The following is a 23,342-nucleotide window of genomic DNA, read 5'->3' as shown; positions in this document are numbered from 1 at the left end:
TTTATTCAGCTGGCTAGAATGAGATATCCAATTTGAGACAAGTCTGCATACACATTTACATGGATGTAAACGTTTTATTACCTTGTAAATAGTCTGTAGGGTTTGCAAACTACCCCGACGTTTTTGACGTAGCTAATTTCAAGTGGACAACGAACAGTTTGGTAATTCAGGTCCAGAGTGGACCTGAATGTCCAGACCGGAATTTTTTTTCAACCAAACAGTTGAGTACTCTGTTACTGTGACTCTTTATGCTCAACTGATTGGTTGAAACAAAATCCCGGTCTGTACTTTTACTCTCTGGACCTGAATTACCCAACTGTGATAACGAAACAATATACATGTCGTAGGAGTGTCACACCAGATGCGTAAGAATTGTCAAGAATTGTCAACGCTGTACACTACGCTTTTTTTTGGGACGCTGTTAATCCTTCCCTTTTCCCCTTCAAGACTTACCACACTTGATCATTTGTCTGATTGTAGCCTATTTACTTGCACCGTCTTATAGGGGATACAGGGGATAGTTGTTGAATTATTTCCATACCCACTTTCTTATGTAGGGTTGCTGGGGTCCAGAACCTGGAGCCTATCCCAGAAGATACTAGCGCAAGGCAGGGAACAACCCAGGATAAGGGTGCATCCAACCGCAGGGTACGAACACCATGCACACCTACGGATAATATGGCAACTCCAATTCACATAGCATGTTCTTGGCGTGTGTGTAGCATAATTAACCACAAGCGTGAAATTACAAAAACCTAGCTAAATAAATACACAAACAAACATTAAAGTTTTTTTGGGGATTTACAATACTTTAACAGTCTAATCAACATCTTCTATACAAAGAACTGACACAGTACGATAAAAACAAACGCATAAGTTTGATTATTTGCATTTTTATTAAGCTCCAGTGTTACAAACTGTGGCAGCATTACCACAATTAGACGTTTCCATCTTTATATCTGAGAAACATGCTTGTGCTCTTCATGGCACTGTATAGATAAAAAAACAAGACCTTAACTTTTTCCTCCTATATTGTGCGCAAAAGAGCAGCAAAATACACTTTATATACATAGCCAAGGACAATTAGTGAATTAAATTCTGTTTAAAATCTATAAATTGTTCAAGTAGTGTTTCACACGTACTACAATGAAACAAATTAGAGTAACTTAAAAGGACATGGTTCTCCTCCTTTCCTCACGCAGCCATAACGAACCTGCTGAGAGTGTACAAAAGCGCATAGGCACCAAACAAATAAAAACAGATGAAAATACTATTTTAATAGTACAAAGTCAGTTCTCATTGCGCCCATGGCCACGGCTTTTAAACATTACATTTTTTATACAAATTCAAAATAAGTTGGACAATATCTGAAAACTGTCCAGCTTAATATCTTGTAAAACAAGTACTGTCTGAAATACATTTACAACTGAAAATATTCAGTCTGTTAGGGTACAACAATCAGCATCACATGTATTACAATGTGTCAACAAAAAAAAGCTTCACACATATATATATATATATATATATATATATATATATATATATATATATATATATATATATATATTTTACATAACAGGTATAAAGTTTCTGTTCACGATGAGCATCTGCAAATGAATCAGTGATGTCTGTGGTAATTGCTTCGGAGTAATAGCCGAGACGCAGCATGCATGCTGATTCAAGTGTAAGACAAGACACCAAACACCATGGAATGATAAGTCCATTGTCTGCCTGAGGCAGACTAACTAGTGTTTTCTGCTTGCATAGAAGGCAACTATGACCAGCTACTCCTTAATACATAGGCATTCATTTATCACTAGGCCTAGACTCAGTTCAAAGGTACAACCAACTTTTCCAATCCTCCAATACTGCTGGCCAATGTGTACTGACAGGAAAAGGAACCTACTGTTTATTTTTTAATTAAAGCACAAAAGCTGGAGTGGGATAAAATATGTTCGGGTATAAGCTGTCGTCACCAAGTTGTCAGGTGGAAACCGCGACCCGCGCGGTAAAACGAGCCAGCACACTCAATACCGCTGTAACAGCGAGGCAGGGAGCAGCTGCATAGTGTGATGCATAAGGCTTTGGTCTCGAAACAAACAGTTCACGAGTATACTGGTCATCGTTTTCATTAAAGCTACACATTTGTACGTTTTATTTTATTTTTTAAAAATCACAAAATATTTCTTTGGAGTTTCAGAGGGAAAAAAAAAAAAAAACACTTTACCTAAAGTCACTGGGAATCTTACCAAAACAACTGCAATGCTTGGATGAGCGTATAGGAAAACACTATTTATAAGGCAAACTGATCACTGTGGAATCCCATGATATGTAGAAGAATGAGGGACCCCCAGCTTCTGACTCCAAGGGGATGGACGGTAGGCACGGGATACATGTTGGGGGGGGGGGGGGGGGGGTGGCTCTTCACCTCCCAATGAAGTCGGTTCCCTCAAAGGCCTTGCCCAAGTTTCCCAGGCAGACAGGATCAGTCAGGCTACTTTCCTCACATATACAACTGCTGAAGAGGGGGTACTTTTTTTTTTTTTTTTTTTTTACAACCTGTAGAATTTAACACCAAGTTATTCACCACTCTAGTAAACATAGAATCCAGTGACTTGGATCCAAAGATGCGGACTTCAGAAGATCAAACATCCTTCTAGTGGATTGGGCGGAGCTGGGCCCTGGACCCCTAAAACTTTGGCGTGAGTGTGAAGCATCAGCGTTGCATTATCAACTAAACGCACACACACTTGGACTGACCCCAACTTCCCATAATTGTGTGTGATTTTGGGACAAAACAGGGTCAGTGTTGTGTAAAGCTTCCAAAATTCTATAGTATCAGTTCACTTCATACTTTTTTTAAAAAAGTGACGCTCTTCTGCACATTCATCCCCAGGTTCCTCATCACAGTGTTGCACGCAACAAGGGAAAAAAAAAATAAAAAATACCAAGTTAAACAGAACCTCCCCCCTTTAATCTGGGAAATACATGGGCTGCAGTTAGGTAACCAAAAATAATTACCCCTTGAGCATATGAAGGACTCGGGAGCTCTGGTCTGTGTCCTAACACAGCTCATGCAGCATTTAAAAACAGTCAATCAGCCTCTTTAATCTACCCTGTGGCATCATTGTCTTGAAAACTCTTAGCTCAATAATAATAAAAGTGAACATCACAGCAACTGCCTCTCACACACACACACACACACACACACACACACACACACACACACACACACACACACACACACCTTTGCATTGACTGAACACAACCAGGTGGGTTATAGCTGAATTCAGTCTAACAAATAGAGAAATCCCCCACCACACGTAGCAGAATGTTTGAAGCATGGAAAACCCTGCGGGGGTGGGGGGCTGTACAAACTACACCCGTCCCTTTCACAGATGTCCATGAAGCCACTCCTGAAAATGGTCACGGACAAAGTGACAGAGGCTGCAGACTGCAGGTGACAGGCACTTGTGAAAACGGGGCCGACCCAAGTTCACTGTTCTGGGAATGTGCCAAAGTTATTTACGAATGCACCATTAAAATATTTCTAAAAGTAAAAAACCCCAGGGTTGACAGACCTTGCAGAGGTTTTGGACTGCAACTCGTGGAAAGTAAATAAAATAGGAGAAATCCTGCGGCCTCTTGCTGAAACGCCTTCATGAAGCCTCCCCAGGGATCAGTGTTCAGAGGGAGGGGCCGGCGGCCCTCAGACATGCATCTCTTCTGCTCAGTGTTTCTTTCTGGATCTTTTGCCAGTTATGCTCAGCGCATTCTGTGTTTTGTGACAGCGAGGCGTTCTCCGACTGGGCCAGCCACATTTCTGGGCGGGGACAACACCCTCCCTACCCCAAGAGCTTGGCCCGGCTACTGCTGGGTCAGGAAGTACTTGAAGAACTCGTAGACGGACCAGGCGATGGCCGTGGAGGGCATCTGATAGATGACGCGGGCCTGCACGCCCTTGAAGAAGGCGGGCAGACCGCCTAGGCGGTACACGGTCCTGAAGGCGTTGGCCATGCCCGACAGGTGCCCGCGCATGCTCATGGAACTCAGCACAGTGTCCTCCTGCGTGTTCAGCAGCGTCTTGCAGACATCCAGCGGCGTGGTAACGGCGGCCGAAACGGCGCCCGCCGCCGCCCCCGACACGATGTGGCTGGTCGGCTGGTAGCTCCGCTGCGGGTTCAGCCGCTCCTGCATGAACTCGTAGGTGACGAAGTGCACGGCCTGGAAGGGCACGTTCATGGCCAGCTGTGTGCTGTAGCTGCGGTAGAAGGCGGCCATGCCCTCAGCACGCCTCACCGTGCGCACGCAGTCCAACAGGCCCCGGTACGGCGAGTTGTACATCTGCATGCGTTGCTTCACCACTGAAATGTGAAAACACCACTGTATTTTCCATTGCCACAAATACTAGTATAGGGACATCTGAACGCTTATCGTTTCCCCCTCACATATCCCATCTTACTCTCCTTTGAGACACAGAGACAAATCCATATACAGCATCAGTCAAAAGTCTGGACACGCCCGGCTGCTTACTAAGGAGTGAGAGTGTTGCATCACATGACCTGTCCCCCTGACCTAAACACAACAGAAATGGTTTGAAGGAGTTTGACCAGAGTGAAGGCAAAGCGGCCTGGGGTCGAGTGCATCGTTGGCGACGCAGCGTACTTTTCGCGTCTATTTCAGTTTATATCTCGCTGAAATCTTAATGTAGAATCGTGAAAAAAAAACACTGCCTAAATCCATAATCGGTCTTCTTTTCAAAACGGCTATTGTCGGAAGTATTAAAGTTTTCAAAAATTAGGTTAAAATTGGTAAAAAAAGTAAACCATGTTACCTTACTTTGTTTTACCTGCATCGGGGGCGTGTAGTACCGCTCTCACCCGAAGATCGCTATTCACATTCTAAATAGCTGCATTAGCACATATTCAAATCGCATTTGCATGGTAATTTTCCAGATACATCCCCATCAGCGCCATAAAGGGGGGGGGGGGGGGGGCGTGGCCAGGTGACAATGGCTCATTCATACACATGAAAGTTGCTACATATTCAATGAAAGAAGCCAGAAATAGTTACATGAGTTAGGCTTTTCTTATTTATTTAACCAAATGAATGTTGCAACTACACCATTTAGTCATCTTCATGTAGCCAAGACTTTGGTGATCAGATATCTGGGATCAAAACAAACTGCCAGCATTGCTTACTATGTACTTTTATAATGTGTCTGCAATTGTTCCAAACTGCATTTTGCAATGTCTATACCTTGATGTCAAATTATAAACTTAACAAAAATCTGACATATTTACAATATACATTAAAATAAAGGTGTAATGGCAAAACAAATATATAAGAAATAATTTGCCATGAATTAAATTTATGATATTTGAAGAAATGTGTGATAATACCCCAGTCAGTGAAAGCGTGTTTCCTACCCCTAGTCCCCAGAGGGTTAAGGGTCTTGCTCCAGGGCCCAATGGTCGGATCACTCTACCGACCACGGGATTTGAACTGCCAACCTTCTGAGTCCCAACCTACAGAGCAGCACCGCCCCCCGCCAACATTTTGTTTTAGGTAAATGCATAATTTCATGTATATTATTTTATAGTGCGGATATCCATAATTATTCTAAAATGTAGAGAATAATACAAATAAAGCTCATATCGATAGGGGTGTCCAGACTTTTGACTGGTACTTTATATACAGTTGAGAGCAAAGCTTTGGGTCAAAGTGCAGGGTCAGACCATTTATCTGACACCCCAGGAGCATTCTGGAAGGTTACGGGGCTTGATCAATGGCCCGACATAGATGTGACTGAGGCACAAACCAACAACCTTCTGATTACAGGCACAGAGGTCTAACCCACTGATCCACACGATGGGGGGAGGGGGTCTACAGTACCAAGATCAGGTCAGTGTGAGCCATTAAAATAAAATAAATAAAAACTATGACGACACTTTATTGATCCTCATAGAGAAATACTCCATTCATCTATGTTTCTGTGTCCGTGATACACATACATAGAGGTGAGAGCGAGCTTGGCAGTGAAGGGCAGCCACCTGCAGCGGCACCCAAGGATCTGGGGGTTAAGGGCCTCGCTCAAGGGCCCACAGATGTGTCACTATTCTGCAGACCTTCCAATCACAGGCATGAGGGCTTAGCTCGCTGAACCACGCGCTACCCTGACAGCCTGCAGCTTCCCTGACCTCAACTGTCTTGAGATATTTTCATTTCACTTCATTTTACTAGAAGACCCTCCAGTTTTCCTTCCTTAATGGCACGTTAAGGTAAAAGCGGCTTACATGATGAGCAAACCATCCCCTGCTAACTATAGGCACAGATATACAGGACTGTCACAGAAAATTAGAATATTGTGATAAAGTTCTTTATTGTCTGTAATGCAATTAAAAAAACAAAAATGTCATACATTCTGGATTCATTACACATCAACTGAAATATTGCAAGCCTTTTATTGTTTTAATAGTGCTGATTATGCCATACAGCTTAGGAAAACTCAAAAATCCCATCTCAGAAAATTAGAATATTTCCTCAGTCCAAGTAAAAAAATAAGATTTGTAACAGCAAAACAAAATCAAACATTTGAAAATGTCAATTAATGCACTCAGTACTTGGTTGGGAATCCTTTTGCACGGATTACTGCATCAATTCGGCGTGGCATGGAGGCAATCAACCTGTGGCATTGCTGATGTGTTATGGATGCCCAGGATGCTTCAATAGCGGCCTTTAGCTCAACTGCATTATTGGGTCTGGTGTGTTTCAGCTTCCTCTTCACAATACCCCACAAATTCTCTATAGGGTTCAGGTCAGGGGAGTTGGCAGGCCAATCGAGGACAGTGATGCCATGGTCAATACACCAGTTACTGGTGGTTTTGGCACTGTGGGCAGGTGCCAGATCATGCTGGAAAATGAAATCATTATCTCCATAGAGCTGTTCAACAGATGGAAGCATGTAGTGCTCCAAAATCTCTTGGTACACAGCTGCATTGACTCTGGACTTGATGAAACACAACGGACCAACACCAGCAGCTGACACAGCTCCCCAAACCATTGCTGACTGTGGGAACTTCACACTGGATTTCAAGCAACTTGGATTTTGCTCCTCTCCAGCCTTCCTCCAGACTCTAGCGCCTTGACTTCCAAATGAAATACAAAACTTGCTTTCATCTGAAAACAGGACTCTGGACCACTCTGCAACTGTCCAGTGCTTCTTTTCCATAGCCCAGGTCAGACGCTTCTTCCGTTGTCTTGAGTTCAGGAGTGGCTTGACCATGGGAATACGGCTATTGTAGCCCATTTCCCGGACACGTCTGTGAACAGTGGCTTTTGATACCTGAACTCCGGCTTCAGTCCACTGTCTTTGAAGCTCACCCAAATTCTGGAAGCGGCTCTTCTTCACAATGCTGTTAAGTCTGCGGTCCTCTCTCTTGGTTGTGCAGCGTTTCCTGCCACATTTCTTCCTTCCAACAGACTTTTTGTGAATGTGCTTTGAAACTGCACTCTGTGAACAGCCTGCTCTTTTGGAGATTTCTTTTTGTGTCTTACCCTCCTGATGGAGAGTGTCAATGATGGTCCTCTGGACAGCAGTCAGGTCAGCAGTCTTCCCCATACTTGTGATTTAGTTTACTGAACCAAGCTGACTGTTTTTAAAGGCTCAGGGAAACCCTTGCAGGTGTTTCGAGTTAATTAGACGATTCAAGTGATTAGTTAAATAGCCTGCTAGTATAGTTTTTCATGATATTCTAATTTTTTGACATAGGATTTTTGAGTTTTCCTAAGCTGTATGGCATAATCAGCACTATTAAAACAATAAAAGGCTTGCAATATTTCAGTTGATGTGTAATGAATCCAGAATGTATGACATTTTTGTTTTTTTAATTGCATTACGGACAATAAAGAACTTTATCACAATATTCTAATTTTCTGTGACAGTCCTGTATATTATAAATACTGGACATAATAAACATGCCAAAGGACCCAGTGCAGCTTTACCTTCTGCCGGGTTCATGACGGCGTCGTGAAGAACAGTGGCCACACTGCCAGCGACCCCTGAGAGAACCAGAGAGACAGGTCACATGCACGCCTTTCAGAGGCCAATCAGGATTGGACTGTGTAATGCACGAGTAGGGGCGGGGGGGGGGGCGGTCATACCATTGGCCAGGTGACTGTTGCCCCCGTTCTGGATGACGTCACTGAGGATGTGCTTGACCCTCTCATAGCAGGCAAAATAGAGGGCGTGGGCTGGGCCGGCACCCAGCATGGTGATGTTGAGGCCCCTGAAGGGCCGCAGCAGACCCTCGGTGCGCATGATGCGATGCAGGGCCTCGTAGACGCTGCGGTATTGGGCCTTGGGGTCCGGCTGGAGGCTTTGCATGCGCGTCTGGGGAGGTGGCAAGGGGGCAAAAAGAAACAGGGAAAGATACGGTCATGGGGGGGGGTGGGAGTGAGGGAAAGAGCAGGGCCCCCAACACCTGCTTAACACTGCCAAGTCAGCTGGCCCCTAAATACCAAGAACAATGAAGAGCCACACCCTAACGTCATACTCTCAGGCGCACCAACCACACCCTCCCCCTAGATCAGATCCAGAACAGGAACACAGGAAAAATGGCCACCTTCTTGCTCTCACATCTTCTTTGGGTCTTTACGCCCTGACTTAAGCACAGAAAGGTCAGTTAATCTCTTTTATGATTCCTCTAAGGAAACGCTAAGTAACCTTTGCCCTGTCAGCTATGGGGCTCCAGGTATTATGGGACAGTCTCGCAACTAAAGTAACCTGAAGACCTGTTATTTAAGCTCAGGCTGCGCTAGCTTATTATTATTACTATTATTATTATTATTACTACTTATGGTAACTCCCTACACCGCCGTAAACCTCTGTTTCCCAGTCTGTCTGTTGTCTCAGTGTCAGGTCTGACGCCCATGTTTCCCTCCTCTCTCCCAGGCCAGAGATGGAGAACACAAGACCACTCCAACCACACGACACACACGCGCTCCTGACTGGGTGGTTCCACAGGCACACGCCAGCATGCTCTCCGGCCCGTCCACGAGGATGCTGCTGTTTAATATGAGGCACTTGGAGTGAAGCTGCCTGGAAAGGCGCTACATTTCACTGAAAACAAGATACAATAAAATGGCAAACTATAAACAGCGGCTATAGAAAGCACTACTGGACAAATGTCCATATTTTAAAAATGTCATTCTGCCACGTACATACATGTACCAAACAATCTGAACATAGGATTAGCTCTTTAGTAGACACTGTGCAGATTTATTAGCAAATAAGAGGCGGTTATTATTATTTTTTTAAGTAAAATTACTTGTAACAGACCAATGAGTCACCCACAGCAGCTTAATTTATACTAAAGTAGAACTAGCAACAAAGCTTCAGTCAACCAACTCGCAGTTTTAGAATCTGACCATTGACATTATAGTTGCATCTTTAAACATTAAAACTAGTTTCTGATCCTTATTGGTGAATCTTTACACCACTAATAAAAATGAACAGAACCTCTGATGGTATGACAGCCAATGACACTCAAGGAACCTGTAGGCTTGAAGGCAGGGGAATGACCATGCTAGGGTACCCTTTAAAAAAAGGCATTTTGTAGAAAGGGATAAAACGGTTTGGCTAAGGCTTTCAGAAACTGCACTACAGTTTTTCCTCAACTGTTGACACACTAAAATTGACGGCATTAAAACCATTAAAAACGCCACACAAATTGCAACACTCCTCATTAAATATAATCACAAGTCAAAGTGCAAGTGTGTGTTAAGCACTTTGTGACCTACAGTTGAACTTCCTATTGGCAAAAATAGCAGAGAATATTGCTGCAAAAGCTAGAGGAAGAATGGGGATCAGAATGAGGAGGTAGACGAGGAACAGGAAGGTAAATAAGGCAGGATTTCTCTGACCAGATTTGGGGAATTCTAGGTGGACTGCGTCATAAACCATGTGGGGGAACCTCAGCTGCTTCTGCCATCAGAACATTCAAAGCGGAAAACAGGCAAGTGACGCATGACATTCCCTGCTATAAGTATACTACATTGCAGAATGACCCGCATGAACTCTATTGTACGGTCACGATTGTTAATGAGATGCAAAAGGACAGTGTTTGCTTTACTGTATCAATGCAGGATGATTTGTTCATTTTCCCCCATGTTTTCATTAGAACATAGTAATGTACTTTAAGAACTTGTGACATATGTTATTGTAACTTGCAGCCATGACTTGCATACTGACCTATAAGCAAAAAGCAAGGAGTGATGTGACAGAAGTCTCTTTAAGATTCAAGTATGTAAATGGTGAAGAATGAGTTTCATTCACTGCTATATTGTGTGTACAATTTTGCATTGGTGCAAGTTTCTAAGAAAATTACCCGTTTTTGGATCTCTGATGATGTTCCAGAAAGTGTGTGTAAAAAAACTGAGAAAAACTAATAAAATATCAACTGGGACAGTTTCAGGAAAGAAGATCAGTGTTTGAAAAATGTGAATTTTAAAAGAATGTGTGAATTTGTGCTGGACAATATTGGGGGAAGGGGATTACATGGAAATATTTACAGGACAAAAAAAGAGCTGAAATTTTTTTTTAATTTCCTGTGAGTTAAGCCAACAGACAAAGCAGTGCTCACTCACTATAGGATTCAAAATATCTACAGAACACAAATGCCTTTTGGTGACCAGTTCTTGTTCACTTTTCACTCATTTTTGGTAAATTTCTCACAAACATGCCAGACTGTCTATGAATGAGTGAAACAACAGGAATGAGAATGGTTATGACTGGCTCGGTGAGCTCTTGCAGATCTCATGTAAAAGCAGTGGTGATAACCTATAGACATCTTTTTAAACATACTAGATTAACTTAAAGAGGAGCTTAATTAAAAACGCAAAACTTTGTTTTTTCCCCATATGAATAAATAAAAATGTTTTAGTATAACTTATTGATGGTCTCAACCCAGCTGACTATTGCAATCTTTGTGACGTGACAATTGCATGTGTATAAAGTGTGATGTTAATATCACCACGCATCGGGCAGACTTAGTGTGAATCATTAGGGGAGGGAGAGGACAGTTCCTGTGAAGCCCAGAGGAGGAGGAGAAGGAACAGCAGGCCTTGTCATCCCTGGGCCACTGGACATTTTGGTTAGAAGTGAGATTGATATTTTATAGTTGCGGAATGGGAAGGAAACAAGGGCAATATGCTGCTGGAGACGGACGAGCTCCACCACAAAGAGAGACTCCGTGTGGCAAGAACAGTTTGGCACGGCATGCAGTAACAATAGCCATCCGCGACCCATGCCCTGCAGTAGAGACAGGCAGGGTAGAGATAGCCTGGGTGCTCTTCAAGATCAAGGGGAAAAGAGTCAGGAAAGTAGGGAATGGCAGCCTGATCAGAAAGGCTGCAGTGCATGGGAACTGCTAATGCACACTAAAGACTTTTTAAATGAAGAAAAAAAACACTAATGATAAAACTGCTTTCGCTCAGTGACAGAAAATGATGATTCAGCACAAAAGGCAAAGAATGTGGTGATGAAACTCTGGACAGACAAGAAGCAACAGCGACATGACAGGATATGACGGTGTCTGGAAGGAGATGGGCGATTATCTCCACGTCGCGGGTACAGGTGATAGAGGCAAGCAGCTACACTGAAAATCACCGCAACACCATAAAGCTCCAACAAGTCGGCACGGACCAATAACTAACGCATCACAGTTTCCGGGTCCACAGACATGCAGTTAGGGTAAAGAACAGCAAACAGTCATAAGCTGAAAAAGACTGCCGTGGTATTAAAGTGCTTATGGGGGATGAAACAGTTATGACGGTATCTTCAGTAAGAAGGAGTGGAAGATGACAGCTTACAGAAAGTTACTGTGCACTGGCTCTGATCTGCACTGCGTTTAGAGATTGCTTATCCTTTATCCCTGTAATTTTACCTACCTTTTGGTTTCTGTCCTCATAAACTGCAGGGGGGGGGCTTGCAGAGGCTGAATATGGGACTCTCTCCTACACGTGCGGGAGGTACAGTACTGCCACAGGAACTCAGCCTAAGTTTCACTGACAACAACCTGGACAATATCTGCCATTTTACCATGGCAACTTGTCTTGAGGTAACCACTGGACAGCAGGGAAACATCCATCCATGTCCTGCTTATCCTGGACATGGCCTGGGGAGACATGGATGGAGCCTATTTCAGACATATCAGGGCTGGCCAGTTTCAGTGCTGACACTGGTGATATTAGACATCAGTATATCAGTTGATCAAATTTTCCAATGTAGAAATACGGAGATGCAAGCAAAAATACATAACGTGTTGTGTTTATATTTTTTTAGTAATAATAATATAAATTATTCTGATATTCCCTGCACACGTACCACAGCAGCGAGGTTTGTGTCCGTTTCTCTATGTTTTACAAATTCAGAGAGCCAACTCACAGGGTTGCCAAGTTTGGTCAGCTGGCTGGCGTGAGATTTTCAATTTCAGAGTCTCCACTCACACACACATTTATATGTAACAGGATTATTGCAGTTTAAATAGTCTGTAGGGTTTGCAAACTACCCCAATGCTTGTGAAAAGCATCCCTGTTGGTATTTAACGTGGATGCTAGCATATCAATCATGCTCAGTGTGTCCAGACCTGCACGTACAACGCTGCGCAGGAACAAATTTGGAGTGCAGGGGGCGTTTCTCCACGGAGGCGCACAGTGACGTCAAGCATGTCAAACATTCAAGCGGAGACGTCCACTAGTACGTATAAGGAGAAGCATGAATCAGCCTTATCTCTTCTCCTGCACTTCCGCATAACTTCTGTGTTACTACTAGTGCTTGTGGTCAACAAATTAGCTAGTTATCGCTGTAAGCCCCTCCCCAGAAGTACAAAAAGTACATAGCTTGGAGTAAGGACGAAAAGGGGCTCCAGAACAGTGTCTGAGGAACTACAACCCAGCCAAGTTCATGCAGTGTGAATGTGACAAAAGTTTCCTGGGAAAAAAAAAATAAAATGAAAAGTTCCTGCAGTATGAAAGTTAATGAGAGCTCTTTCGCCTTCGGCAAAGGGAACATGCGTATTGTGTGCATTATAGCCATTGGTTAGCTGTATGCTTACTCTCTTTGAGCAGGTCACAGGTACTGGGACAGTGATATTTTCCAAAGATTTCAGGTTAGACAAGTTCCCCACCCTGTGTTTCTTCTGGTAAATGTAAGCACCTATCCAATTACTGTGACTACACTAATCTACAAGGCTCACTTTCAACTGGGTCTGGATAGACAGAACATAGAGCACTTTTGCAGGATGATCAGGCCTTGTTTAGAGAAGCCCCCTCCACTCTTATACTAACCATTTCAAACTTCCCTGCCAACCTTTGTTGTTGCTTTGACAATGTCCTCTGGCTTTTATGGCTTTAAAACTTCAAGGACCTTCTTTTCATCCAAACCCCCGGAAACAGCACTGCGAGTGGATGTTCAGCATACAGCTGGGCGATATGACCAGAGAGTTATATCGGTTTCACGGTATACAATGGTATTTTATTTTTTTTATAGTATGACTGGGCGTTTACCACACATTTTTGTTTTACGTTTTTGTATTGTTCCCACATTAACTATATTATTTTATTAGCCATTGCGTCTATCCGCTCCCTTAATGATGACACAACGTGTTTGTTGGCTAACTGCTTATGAATTTCCTTTTCTTAGAAGGAAAATGCATTGCCTGGTTTTTATTGCAAAGGCTTTAATGGGCAAACAACCTCAGTACATATGTAGTTTGCTGACATTCCGGACTAATACATACAGAACCTGTTCATCAGTTAAACTTCTCCTTCAGCCTCCCACCACAAGCACAGAACTGAGGAAATCCACCTTTTGTTCTTATGCACCACCTGAGCGGAACATGTTACAAAATATATTGAATTTAGACTCCTTGCCTTCTCTGAATGTTTTTAAAAAATCTCAAAACTCTGAGCTTAAAGAACAGTGTCATTGTTTCATATAAATTAATTTTATTCTAGGTATTTTTGGAAAGTGAGTATTTGTATATGTTTTAGTTTGTGTTTATATTATCTTCTCTGTGCGTATATGTATATGGAACTTTTGCCTTATTTTTCTTATTTGTTGCAATATCACTTCTTCCAGGACGAAGATGGCATCTCAATGGAACCTTCCTGGTAAAATAAAGAATAAATAAAATAAAACAAACAGCTAATGTTAAGGTGTGCGCCAGCCAAGTTAACATGTTTGATAAATGTTTAATAGTTCAGTGTTGCTGGAACGTGAGCTTTACTGACCTTGCGAAATTTCTCATAAAGACCGGGATGTTGGTCTTTAAGATGCTTCACCAAGTTTGACGTGCTACTTGACTTTGTCGCCACAACTTAGAGGCAGTCAGCTATATCTTCCGTTTCTGATCTTTCGCGGTACATTTTTAGCGGTGCAGCAGTGAAAAAGGTCCCCCCCTTAAAAGTTTCCAGCTGCGCCACTTTCCGAACGTTGTGCAGGCTATTTAAACCGGTATTGCGGTATATGAAAAATTCATATCATAACAATAATAAATGGTTTTCGGTGTGAACCGGTATACCGGCCAGCACTAGTTCAGCATTAGATGTGCTTAAAGGCCTTATTTGCCATTTACAGGAGCACGAGTACAGGTACACAGGAATTCCTTGGCTTTTGAATACACCTAACATAACAGACACGTAGGTGGGGTCAGAATGCAGGGGCAGCCCTTTCAGCTGGTCACTCTGCTAGCCACAGGATTCCAACCAGCAACATTCTGCCACATGCTGCCCTAAGACATGAGTAATTTATACAAGAGCCATGTTCTAGATATGTGTACTTCATTTATTTTTCATTGATTAAAAGCTACTTGGTTTCACTGGGCTTTTCACAGAACGCTGACCTACATACTGCCTCTATAAACAGATGCAACAGACTTTAATTAAATCTTAATTTAGCTGAATGAGCTGACTGCTAATCTGTGTGTGAGTTGCCGAGTGGTGGAGCAAAAGCACAGGCAAACACATCCATTCTAAGGGTGATGCCTAGGTGAATCTGTCACTCTCACTGAGACTGCTGGGAATATAAAGGGCAGACTTGCTTGTTGAAAGGGAGCTGGGTGAGTGGAAAAGGAAAAGGGATCTCCCTTGTTTAGTCACTGTCTGTGGACTCCTGACACCCCTCTCACAAAGACCAGGAGTTTTGCACCAAATGAGGGACTCAGCATAAAAGATGACTGGCTTACCAACTAGATCACAAATGCCAAACTCTCACATTCATACAGAATGACCATTTGTCAAATCCTTACTGAAACCAGTTAACTAAGCATACCCACTTCACCTTTTCTCAACAATACAAACTAGAAGCATTATTCATGTATTATACAACATGCCAAACGTGTATTCAGAGAGATGACCTCTGGGCAGAATTTGGCTTTGGGCGTGTTCAGTGCTGCACATGAATATCTGCACTTATGTTTTCAAGGTTATGTATTAAACCCTTCCTGCAGTTCAGTGTAAGGCGTTTATGTGTATTCTAGACACATAAATGACTCAGTGAAGAACTAGCTCCTATACTTTGATCTTTGTGATATTTGAAGGAAGTATGCTATTCTCTCTATCTTCTACAAGGTGGCTCTTTGGGTGCTTCAGGTTCCCTTCATTAGACTGGTTACTCCAAATAGTGTTCAGAGAACCCAGGTCTGTAGTGGATTAATTCTGCACGGCATACTCGGAAGAAGCCCGAGATTGCAATTAATTTAAGAACAAGAAACTATCATATGTTCAAAACAACTTTGTTGGGTTTAATACTGTGTCATAAATCTTACGCAAAAAATAAAGTAAAAAAAAATTGAAATGAAGCAAACCAACATGTACATGCCTTCATAACAAAGCATGTTTTTGCACCTTCCATCCGTGAGCATTGGCATCTGGAACATGGCAGGTTGCATCACCGAAATGATTTTGGAGATGCCATAGCTCACGATTTAACTTTGTGCTGAAAATCTGATGCGGAAATCAGATCCCCTGTTCATTGCACAACGGGTGTCAATAGCCAAACCTAAGCATGACATCACATTGGCTGCTACAGAGGCCCTCTGGGGCCATGGGATTGGTTTGGTTTCACCTATCCCAAGCTCTTCTGTAGGACGGTGCCATGACCCCCACAGAAAGGAGCTGCTAATGCAACGAGAGGTGGGACACATGGTGGCACAGTGCTGCCCCACACAGGGACGTCAATGCAACGGTCCTTGCTAACCACAAGGTGCAATGAAGACAAGTTAACAGTTCATAGGATTCAGCTCCTCAACATTCCAAACAAACAGCAAACTGTTCAATAAATGAATAAAGAAACAGGAGGATGAGTTCTTTCAGGACAGGAACAAAGGGCCCTTTGTTTGAGCAGTTCTGCTGCTGCACATCTCGATTAGCCACGAAGAAAATGCACCTCCAGTCTTCAGTGGAGCAGACAAGCAAGATCTTTAAAAAACAGTCTGAAAGGGAAGACTGCAAAACCCTTTACCAAAAAAATAAATAAAAAATCTGTGCATACAGCTCAATTCTCTTGGGCCTCCTGTAATTCTAGTAATACAACCCAGCACTTCTGAAAACGGTCCCAATACAACCTTCTATACACGTTTACATTCGACATCTATTAACATGTATGTACTTTTCAAAGAGAAATTCAGGTCATGCACCTGCCAAATTACACGTTGTCCTTCCGTGATTCAAACCTGCAGATGTCAGGTGACATATTGGGTCCCCCGACAAACTGAACATGCCCTTACAAAGCCGGTTTCAGTCCAGGAAATTTAAAAATTGTCAATGGAATTGTCAATGAAGACCTACTCAGAAACTGGCAGAGTTACATTTCAATGCAGGGAAAAATAGATAATAGCACAGCTACAATGCTCATGAAAAAGTGAAGTCAACTTCTTGGGTGTCAAACAGTAATCTATTCATGAGCTATTATTTTTCCCTCTCCCCAGGAAGCTTTGCCCATCAGTTTGAACTTCTCAACTGGGCACAGATGGCTCTGCCCCCAGGGAAGCCCTTTCCACATTAGAAAAGTGGGAGCACAAAAAGGGGGACCACAAAAAGGGGGACCACAAAAAGGGGGACATACTCCACCTAGCCAAGATCCTGCAGAAGTAAGACTAGGCATCTCTCCCAACTCCATTGCTTACTTGGGACGGCCCCTTTGGATCTGATAACCTAGTAATAACGATACCTACACCACAGCAGACATCACCTATTCTGTGGTATTATATGGAGGCTGTGGGAAACCCAACCAATCCAAGCCAAACTTTTGAAATTCCCACGTGTTCTATTAAAAAAAGAAAAGGGGGTAAACTGATATTAACATCTACATTTATAACATTAATGCTTATCCACCCAGTACTGCAGGTCACAACTTGTTTGTTTTTTTATACTTAGTATGCTGTCTTATACTCCCACCCCAGAAAAGTCACACAAAGAGCAGAGGCCTCCTCCGTGCTGCCCTCGGACCCCACAGCAGAGTTCCAGGGTGACTCACCCCCGTTGGAGCTCCCGTACCAACACGCAGAAGCTGGCCCAGAGTAGCCAGGGCAGGGTGGAGAGGAGGGCACACAGGCTGGAGAGGAACACATGGGAAAGAGGCCCAGAGATGCACCAAGCATGGCAACCATCACGGAGGACCCAGAAAGCCGTTAAAGGCCGCACCAGTGCCCCGTTAGGCCACATAAAAGGGGCGCAGGCGCGGCGTGAGGGCATGGACACCTGGCAGCCCCAGCTAGCGAGTACCTCATGGGGGTGGGGATCGGAGGGTGCAGGAAACAGGCCACTAATCAGCGGCATGGGGGAAGGAACCGAGCAGCCTGCCTTTCATGTGCTGGGGGCTGATTGCTCAGCCACCAAGGTGAAAGGACATACGCATGGGGCTGGTGGGCCCTGCAGATAAGGAGCCTCTTGGATACTGTCGCCACAAGGAGCCCTGCAAGGCTTCTAACCAAAAGCACAATGAATTCCCATAATCGTCTTTAATTCAATGCTGCCATTCAATATCCACAATGACATATGATCCACCATGATAACTAGGGCAAGAACTAATTTAAATGTATAATAAACTGAGCATGGAAACAGGAGAAATCAAAGTCCTTGCACCTGGCTAATTTTTTTATTTTATTTATATATATATATTATATATATATAAAAAATTAAAGTCCCTTTGTTCCCCTCTGGAAAACGACATTCTGAATTGCATCAACTACAACTCTCACTTAGAGGAAATAAGGACATATTATCCTTTTCTGCCCCATTCCAAATCTTCCATGTTTGCTTAATGACTGAATTATCTTCTCTCCGGCTGCCACTGACTCACTCTGCGTTTCATAATTAGAATACTCAGCACACATTCTAGCAGACACCAAGAGGCACACATGGAAATCTCGTCTAGCCGTCCTTCCCCTAAGCACTACCTTACGTAACATCTACAGTATATTTAATGAATCTCAAAACTTAGAAAAGACTTGCGTCTTTTAAGGCTTAATTAACTGATCAAATAAATCAAGGTATAAAAAAAATATATATTTGATTGACGTGAAATAAACAAACATTCTATACACGTTAAGATGGGTCCCCTGGTAAGCTCACCTTACCACTGTAGTACAACACACACTGATGACTGCATGCAGTATCCCATGTTGGTTACTAGGAAATGTTTCACATAATGGGTGGTGAGAGAAGACAGGGAAAAAGGAAAAGAGAGACTCATATACTTGCATCATGATCAAGCCACATCACTCTAGTGCTCCACACCCACATGAACCTGGTGTTGAGGCTATCAGTAGATCGCAAATACCAGAACCTCCCTACTTGGTAATCAGACATCTTAAAAATTGCTCCAGTGAGAAGTCACTCTCTACATGCAGTACATTTTATTATAAATTAGATTGTAACGTTACATTTTCATGAAGACAATCCTAGAACAGCTTCATAAATAACTGAAAACCAGAAAATGGTCTCTCTCTCAACACGGTAATAGCCAGTGGAAGCCAATAACATGTGACTTGTGTCTGTCTGATCATGAAGCTGCTTGATTGGATATGTGCTAGAGATGCACCGATCAGATATTCAGATCAGTATTGGCACCAATCCAGACCTATTAGACCGATCGGGAATCAGCCATATGCAAGTGATCCACGTCCAATATTTTAGTTTTCGGCAGTTTGTACAAATCAATTTAACAAGAAAAAGGAACTATCTTTTAACAATCAATTGCACAACAGCTCCTTCCCCTTTTAGATATGTTTCTTGCGGCATTCAAGCTGAATGCTAACGCTGCCTCTCAGTCTTTTTGCCATTCAGTTGGTGTGAGCACAATGACTTCCACCTGCTGTGACATCATGCAGTACGAGGAGTGCAAGAACATCAGATAGTAGGGTGATGAACTTAAAAGCATAAAATACTTCTAACAACTAGTAGCACAGCAATTTGCAATCCCTGAAAAAAAGGAGGTGAAAGTAGCACTTAGTGGAAAATCCCACTAAAAGAGCATGCAATTGTGCGAGACAACGTGAGCAACGTGAAAAAAAACAATGGATGATTTGGGAATCACTAGCTTGGGCTGTTTTGCGCACTCGCTACAGCTTGTGATACACCAGGGGCTGCTATCGCAGGTGTAAGTGACACTGGTTCCAGTGGGAAAAACATTGTGGGGCGTTTTAAGCATTCACCACTTGCATATCCTCACTTGGATGATATTCAAATTGAACTACAAATGCCTCAAACAAGATGCACAAATGAGGTGGAACAGTGCATTACATATGTTACCAGTAGCCTAATTGAAGCTTTTAATTTGTATTTACTAGATTTAAAAAATAATAAAGTAGAAATATTTTATATATATTATATACATACATAAATACATATATACACACACACACACACACACACACACACAATCCACCCAGTACTATATCATATTAAAATATTAAAGTAAAACGAGCTATTGTATCAGAATCTGTATCGGTGTCAGCAGATTAGAATCGGATCGGAACTGAAAAACAATTTTACTGGCTTTACTTGCCGGAGGACTGTACATTGCTGCTGACATCTGCTGCTGTCAGAGTGTTTACCGAACATCTCTCCTCAAACCCCAAAGAAAGGCTTAAATTAAGGTGTGTGTGTGTGTGTGTGTGTGTGTGTGCACGTGTGTCTGTATGTATATTATATATCACACACACACACTAATAGAATACTGCTGTATAATGAAGACACAATGAAACATTCTAGGAAAGCAAGCAGGAAACCTTAAGGTTTAGAACCTTAACCACTGCACCCTACAGTCCTCTGTAGTTTGTCTCACAGGAACAATGGGTGCCAGTCACTACAGGAGCGGATGTGTCACCTGAAAGTTATAAGTTCAAGTTCAAAGTGGTTCTCCTGAAGTAAGAAAGTACTTTAATTTTAAAAATCTTGTTGTAGAAATGGATAGCATGTTACATGTCTGTAGCATGCATGCATTTCCTAAGCAACCCAATGGTTCGTTGCATCAAACAGATGCCCATTATATTAGACAGTTAAAAAAGCAGCCATAACAAAATGTAACTAGCAAGACAGTGATTATCATAAGGTGTCAGGAAATATCAGACAGCTACACAATACAGTAGCTCCCACTGTAGGGTGTCAATGACATGTATAGGATTATCGGCAGGGTTGCAAAAGGGGAAGTTAAGATGGGGGAGTTTCGAAATTTTCCAAGTTGGAAACTTCCCATGGGACCTAATGGGAAAATGTGTGAATTAACAGGAAATTTGGTAATTTACACAAATTGTATCATATACAAAAATATATAGACATTGTCACAAACAGACATGCACGCAAACAATTTTTTTCCTCCAAGTTTTGACTAATTTGAGAGTAGAACTTTGATTCTTTCATTGAACAACAAAGATAAACGTAGTAATTTAATTCATTCAAGTTCCCTGTTATAGACTAACCTGCAGTTTTGCAAATTTCCAGTTTATTCCCATTAATTTCCAACTCAGAAAATTCCCAGAATTTTGTAACCCTAGTTATCAGGAGCACTTTTTAATTCTGCCAAAAGCACCATTTGTCCATAATTTTTCCTAATAATTTCACCATTTGTCCTCTCACCACCTTGTTTAATAAATGTCACAAGGCAGTGCATGCACAAGACAGTGAAGGAATTGCACTCTTCAAGATATCAGCAGAGGAAATAAGCACTGCAATCCATGTACAATGCAGTAAGGATTTCATTTAATCTGACTGACATCTGAAGCAAATATGCCCAACGAGTGCTGAAATGGGCCAAAACAGCAGACTTTGGCAAGAAGGGGAGGATGAAGCCTTCTGAGAAGGCAACAGAAGGGAGCCAAAGATCACAGGTCATTTAATTGTGGCAGCTTAAAAGCAGTGAATGCTGAGACACTGGACCCTCTTCACCCAGACACACGTGTCACACTTATGCAATCAAATGATTTTAACCAGAGGCTCAAGACCAAGTGTCTACAGAGCAGAAACTGAGGGCTTAAACACTCAACATATATTATGCAGGAAATGAATGACTGAATAAACGAATGAATGAAAGAATGAATGAATCAACAAGCAAGCGCAGGTCATGTGAAGTAACATATATTCGTTTCTCAAATTCTCATGAAATTTAACCGCAGTTTTGATTATGAGAGAGAGAGAGAGAGAGAGATTAGCACCGCCAGTCAGTTTTTAAGTTGGGTAAATGGACTTCAAAATCTTTAGTAATCATGAGGGAAAGAAGTGTCAGAAAAGAAATTATAATTACGCAGATGAAAAAAACACGTGTGTGAGGGCACAAAATGAAATCATGAATTCAAAATGAAAATTGTGTTATCCCGGGAAGCCGGGATAAGCACGATGGAGTCGATGATATGAGCAGAGGCGAACGGAAGGCACACCTCCTTACAGTGGAAATGGAAAAGGCAGCGGCCGAAGTGCATGCAGGGACCTTGGCCGTATCTCCCTGAGGCACGGTCATCACTATGCTAACCAAAAGGACGTAACAGGGGACAGCAGGGGGTGGGGGGCAGAGGGGTCGCAAACGACGACAGCGATCTTGGTTAAATAAACTTCCTGGGAGTGGGTCCATGTAGACCAGCAGAGCCCTACGACTCCATTCACGCAAAGCCTACTAATTTGGTTACGATACCTGTGTGGTTTTTCAGAACGGTTGTCACAACTTTAGGTAAACACAAACCAAGCAGCAGGAGGAGTTGTGCACGATCTCACTTAGCAGGAACCTTCAGCTGTACCCGTGGCGGTCTCCGAGTGCTCTGGTGCTAAACTCGGGCAACTTTTTTTACGGGCGGAAAGGAGCCTAACGAGCAGCAATAAATGCCGCCCAGCGGCTTACTATACGGCCGGGGCGTCAGGCACACGTGCGGGGCGGTTACGCGCTGAATGCCCCGTGTTCAGCGAGCTGAACAGCTAGCGAAGTTCACTCCTCCCCCGCCTGTTAGCTCGGGTACGGGTTAACCTGCCCGGGTAATTAGCGAAGCAAGGGTTACTAACTTTGCACGCGACCGAACGCACGTGAGATAAGTAATAGTAAAGCGCGGCTGAGTCCCCCTAACTAGCTGACTATCTTAACTAACCGACTTGCTTAACTAGCCTAGATAGCTTTACCTTGACAGAGTCCACAGGGTACATCACGGTGTGCTCCAGTATCCCAGCCACCGCTCCCGCTGTCATCTGCGTACTTAGGGAAGCCGTGGGCGGCAAGCTCTCGTAGGCATCCGCCTCCAGCGACTCGCCGTCGTGACTCTGGCTGCTTTCGGACATCTCGAGAGGTGTTACGACCGGTTCGACGCGCAGCTCCATGCGGGACACGGGAGGTGAAGGATGTTAACTCGCCTTCTACTGGGTCGGTGGCGACACCAGGCACACCATCATCGTTATGCCGAAACGCCGTTGTGACATAATCATACTTAGCCTTCCGAGAGGCCCAATGAAAATCCAGAGAGAGTAAAATAACATGGGATTGGCAGTGGAGTTGGCCAATCGCATGATAGGAATTGTGGTTTGACAAGCGAACCAAAAACGTCAAACTTTCCCGGACTTTATTTCTACAGATTTTCATGATATATGAAGCTACTGTCGGTTGAGAAATTAGTTAATATAAAATTTGAATGTTTTATTTAAGGTACATTTTTATCTTGACAGTTTAAACAATTTTAAAAACGTTCACGCGGTGATCTAGATAACGATCCAAAAGCCATGCAATCCAGTAATTGCTATCCTTGCGTAACATATAAAACGAAAATCAAATTGATTGATCAGAACTGAAGAGTAAAATTAAGGACTTA

General features: G+C 42.9%; 1 protein-coding gene across 1 annotated transcript; it reads right to left on the bottom strand.

Annotated features, from left to right (window-relative positions):
- Positions 1-877: 877 nt before the first annotated feature.
- slc25a37 (solute carrier family 25 member 37) lies at positions 878-22,958 on the bottom strand. The gene is made up of 4 exons (XM_023838452.2): positions 22,663-22,958; positions 8,164-8,392; positions 8,005-8,061; positions 878-4,364 (listed from the first exon to the last, which is right to left on the bottom strand). The coding sequence occupies exons 1-4, from the start codon at positions 22,855-22,857 to the stop codon at positions 3,868-3,870; spliced, it is 978 nt and encodes a 325-aa protein (XP_023694220.1). The 5' UTR covers positions 22,858-22,958; the 3' UTR covers positions 878-3,867.
- Positions 22,959-23,342: the final 384 nt, after the last annotated feature.

This window comes from Paramormyrops kingsleyae, chromosome 2 (genome assembly GCF_048594095.1).
Source record: "Paramormyrops kingsleyae isolate MSU_618 chromosome 2, PKINGS_0.4, whole genome shotgun sequence".
Lineage (NCBI taxonomy): Eukaryota > Metazoa > Chordata > Actinopteri > Osteoglossiformes > Mormyridae > Paramormyrops > Paramormyrops kingsleyae.
This window is presented reverse-complemented; position numbering and strand designations above follow the sequence as displayed.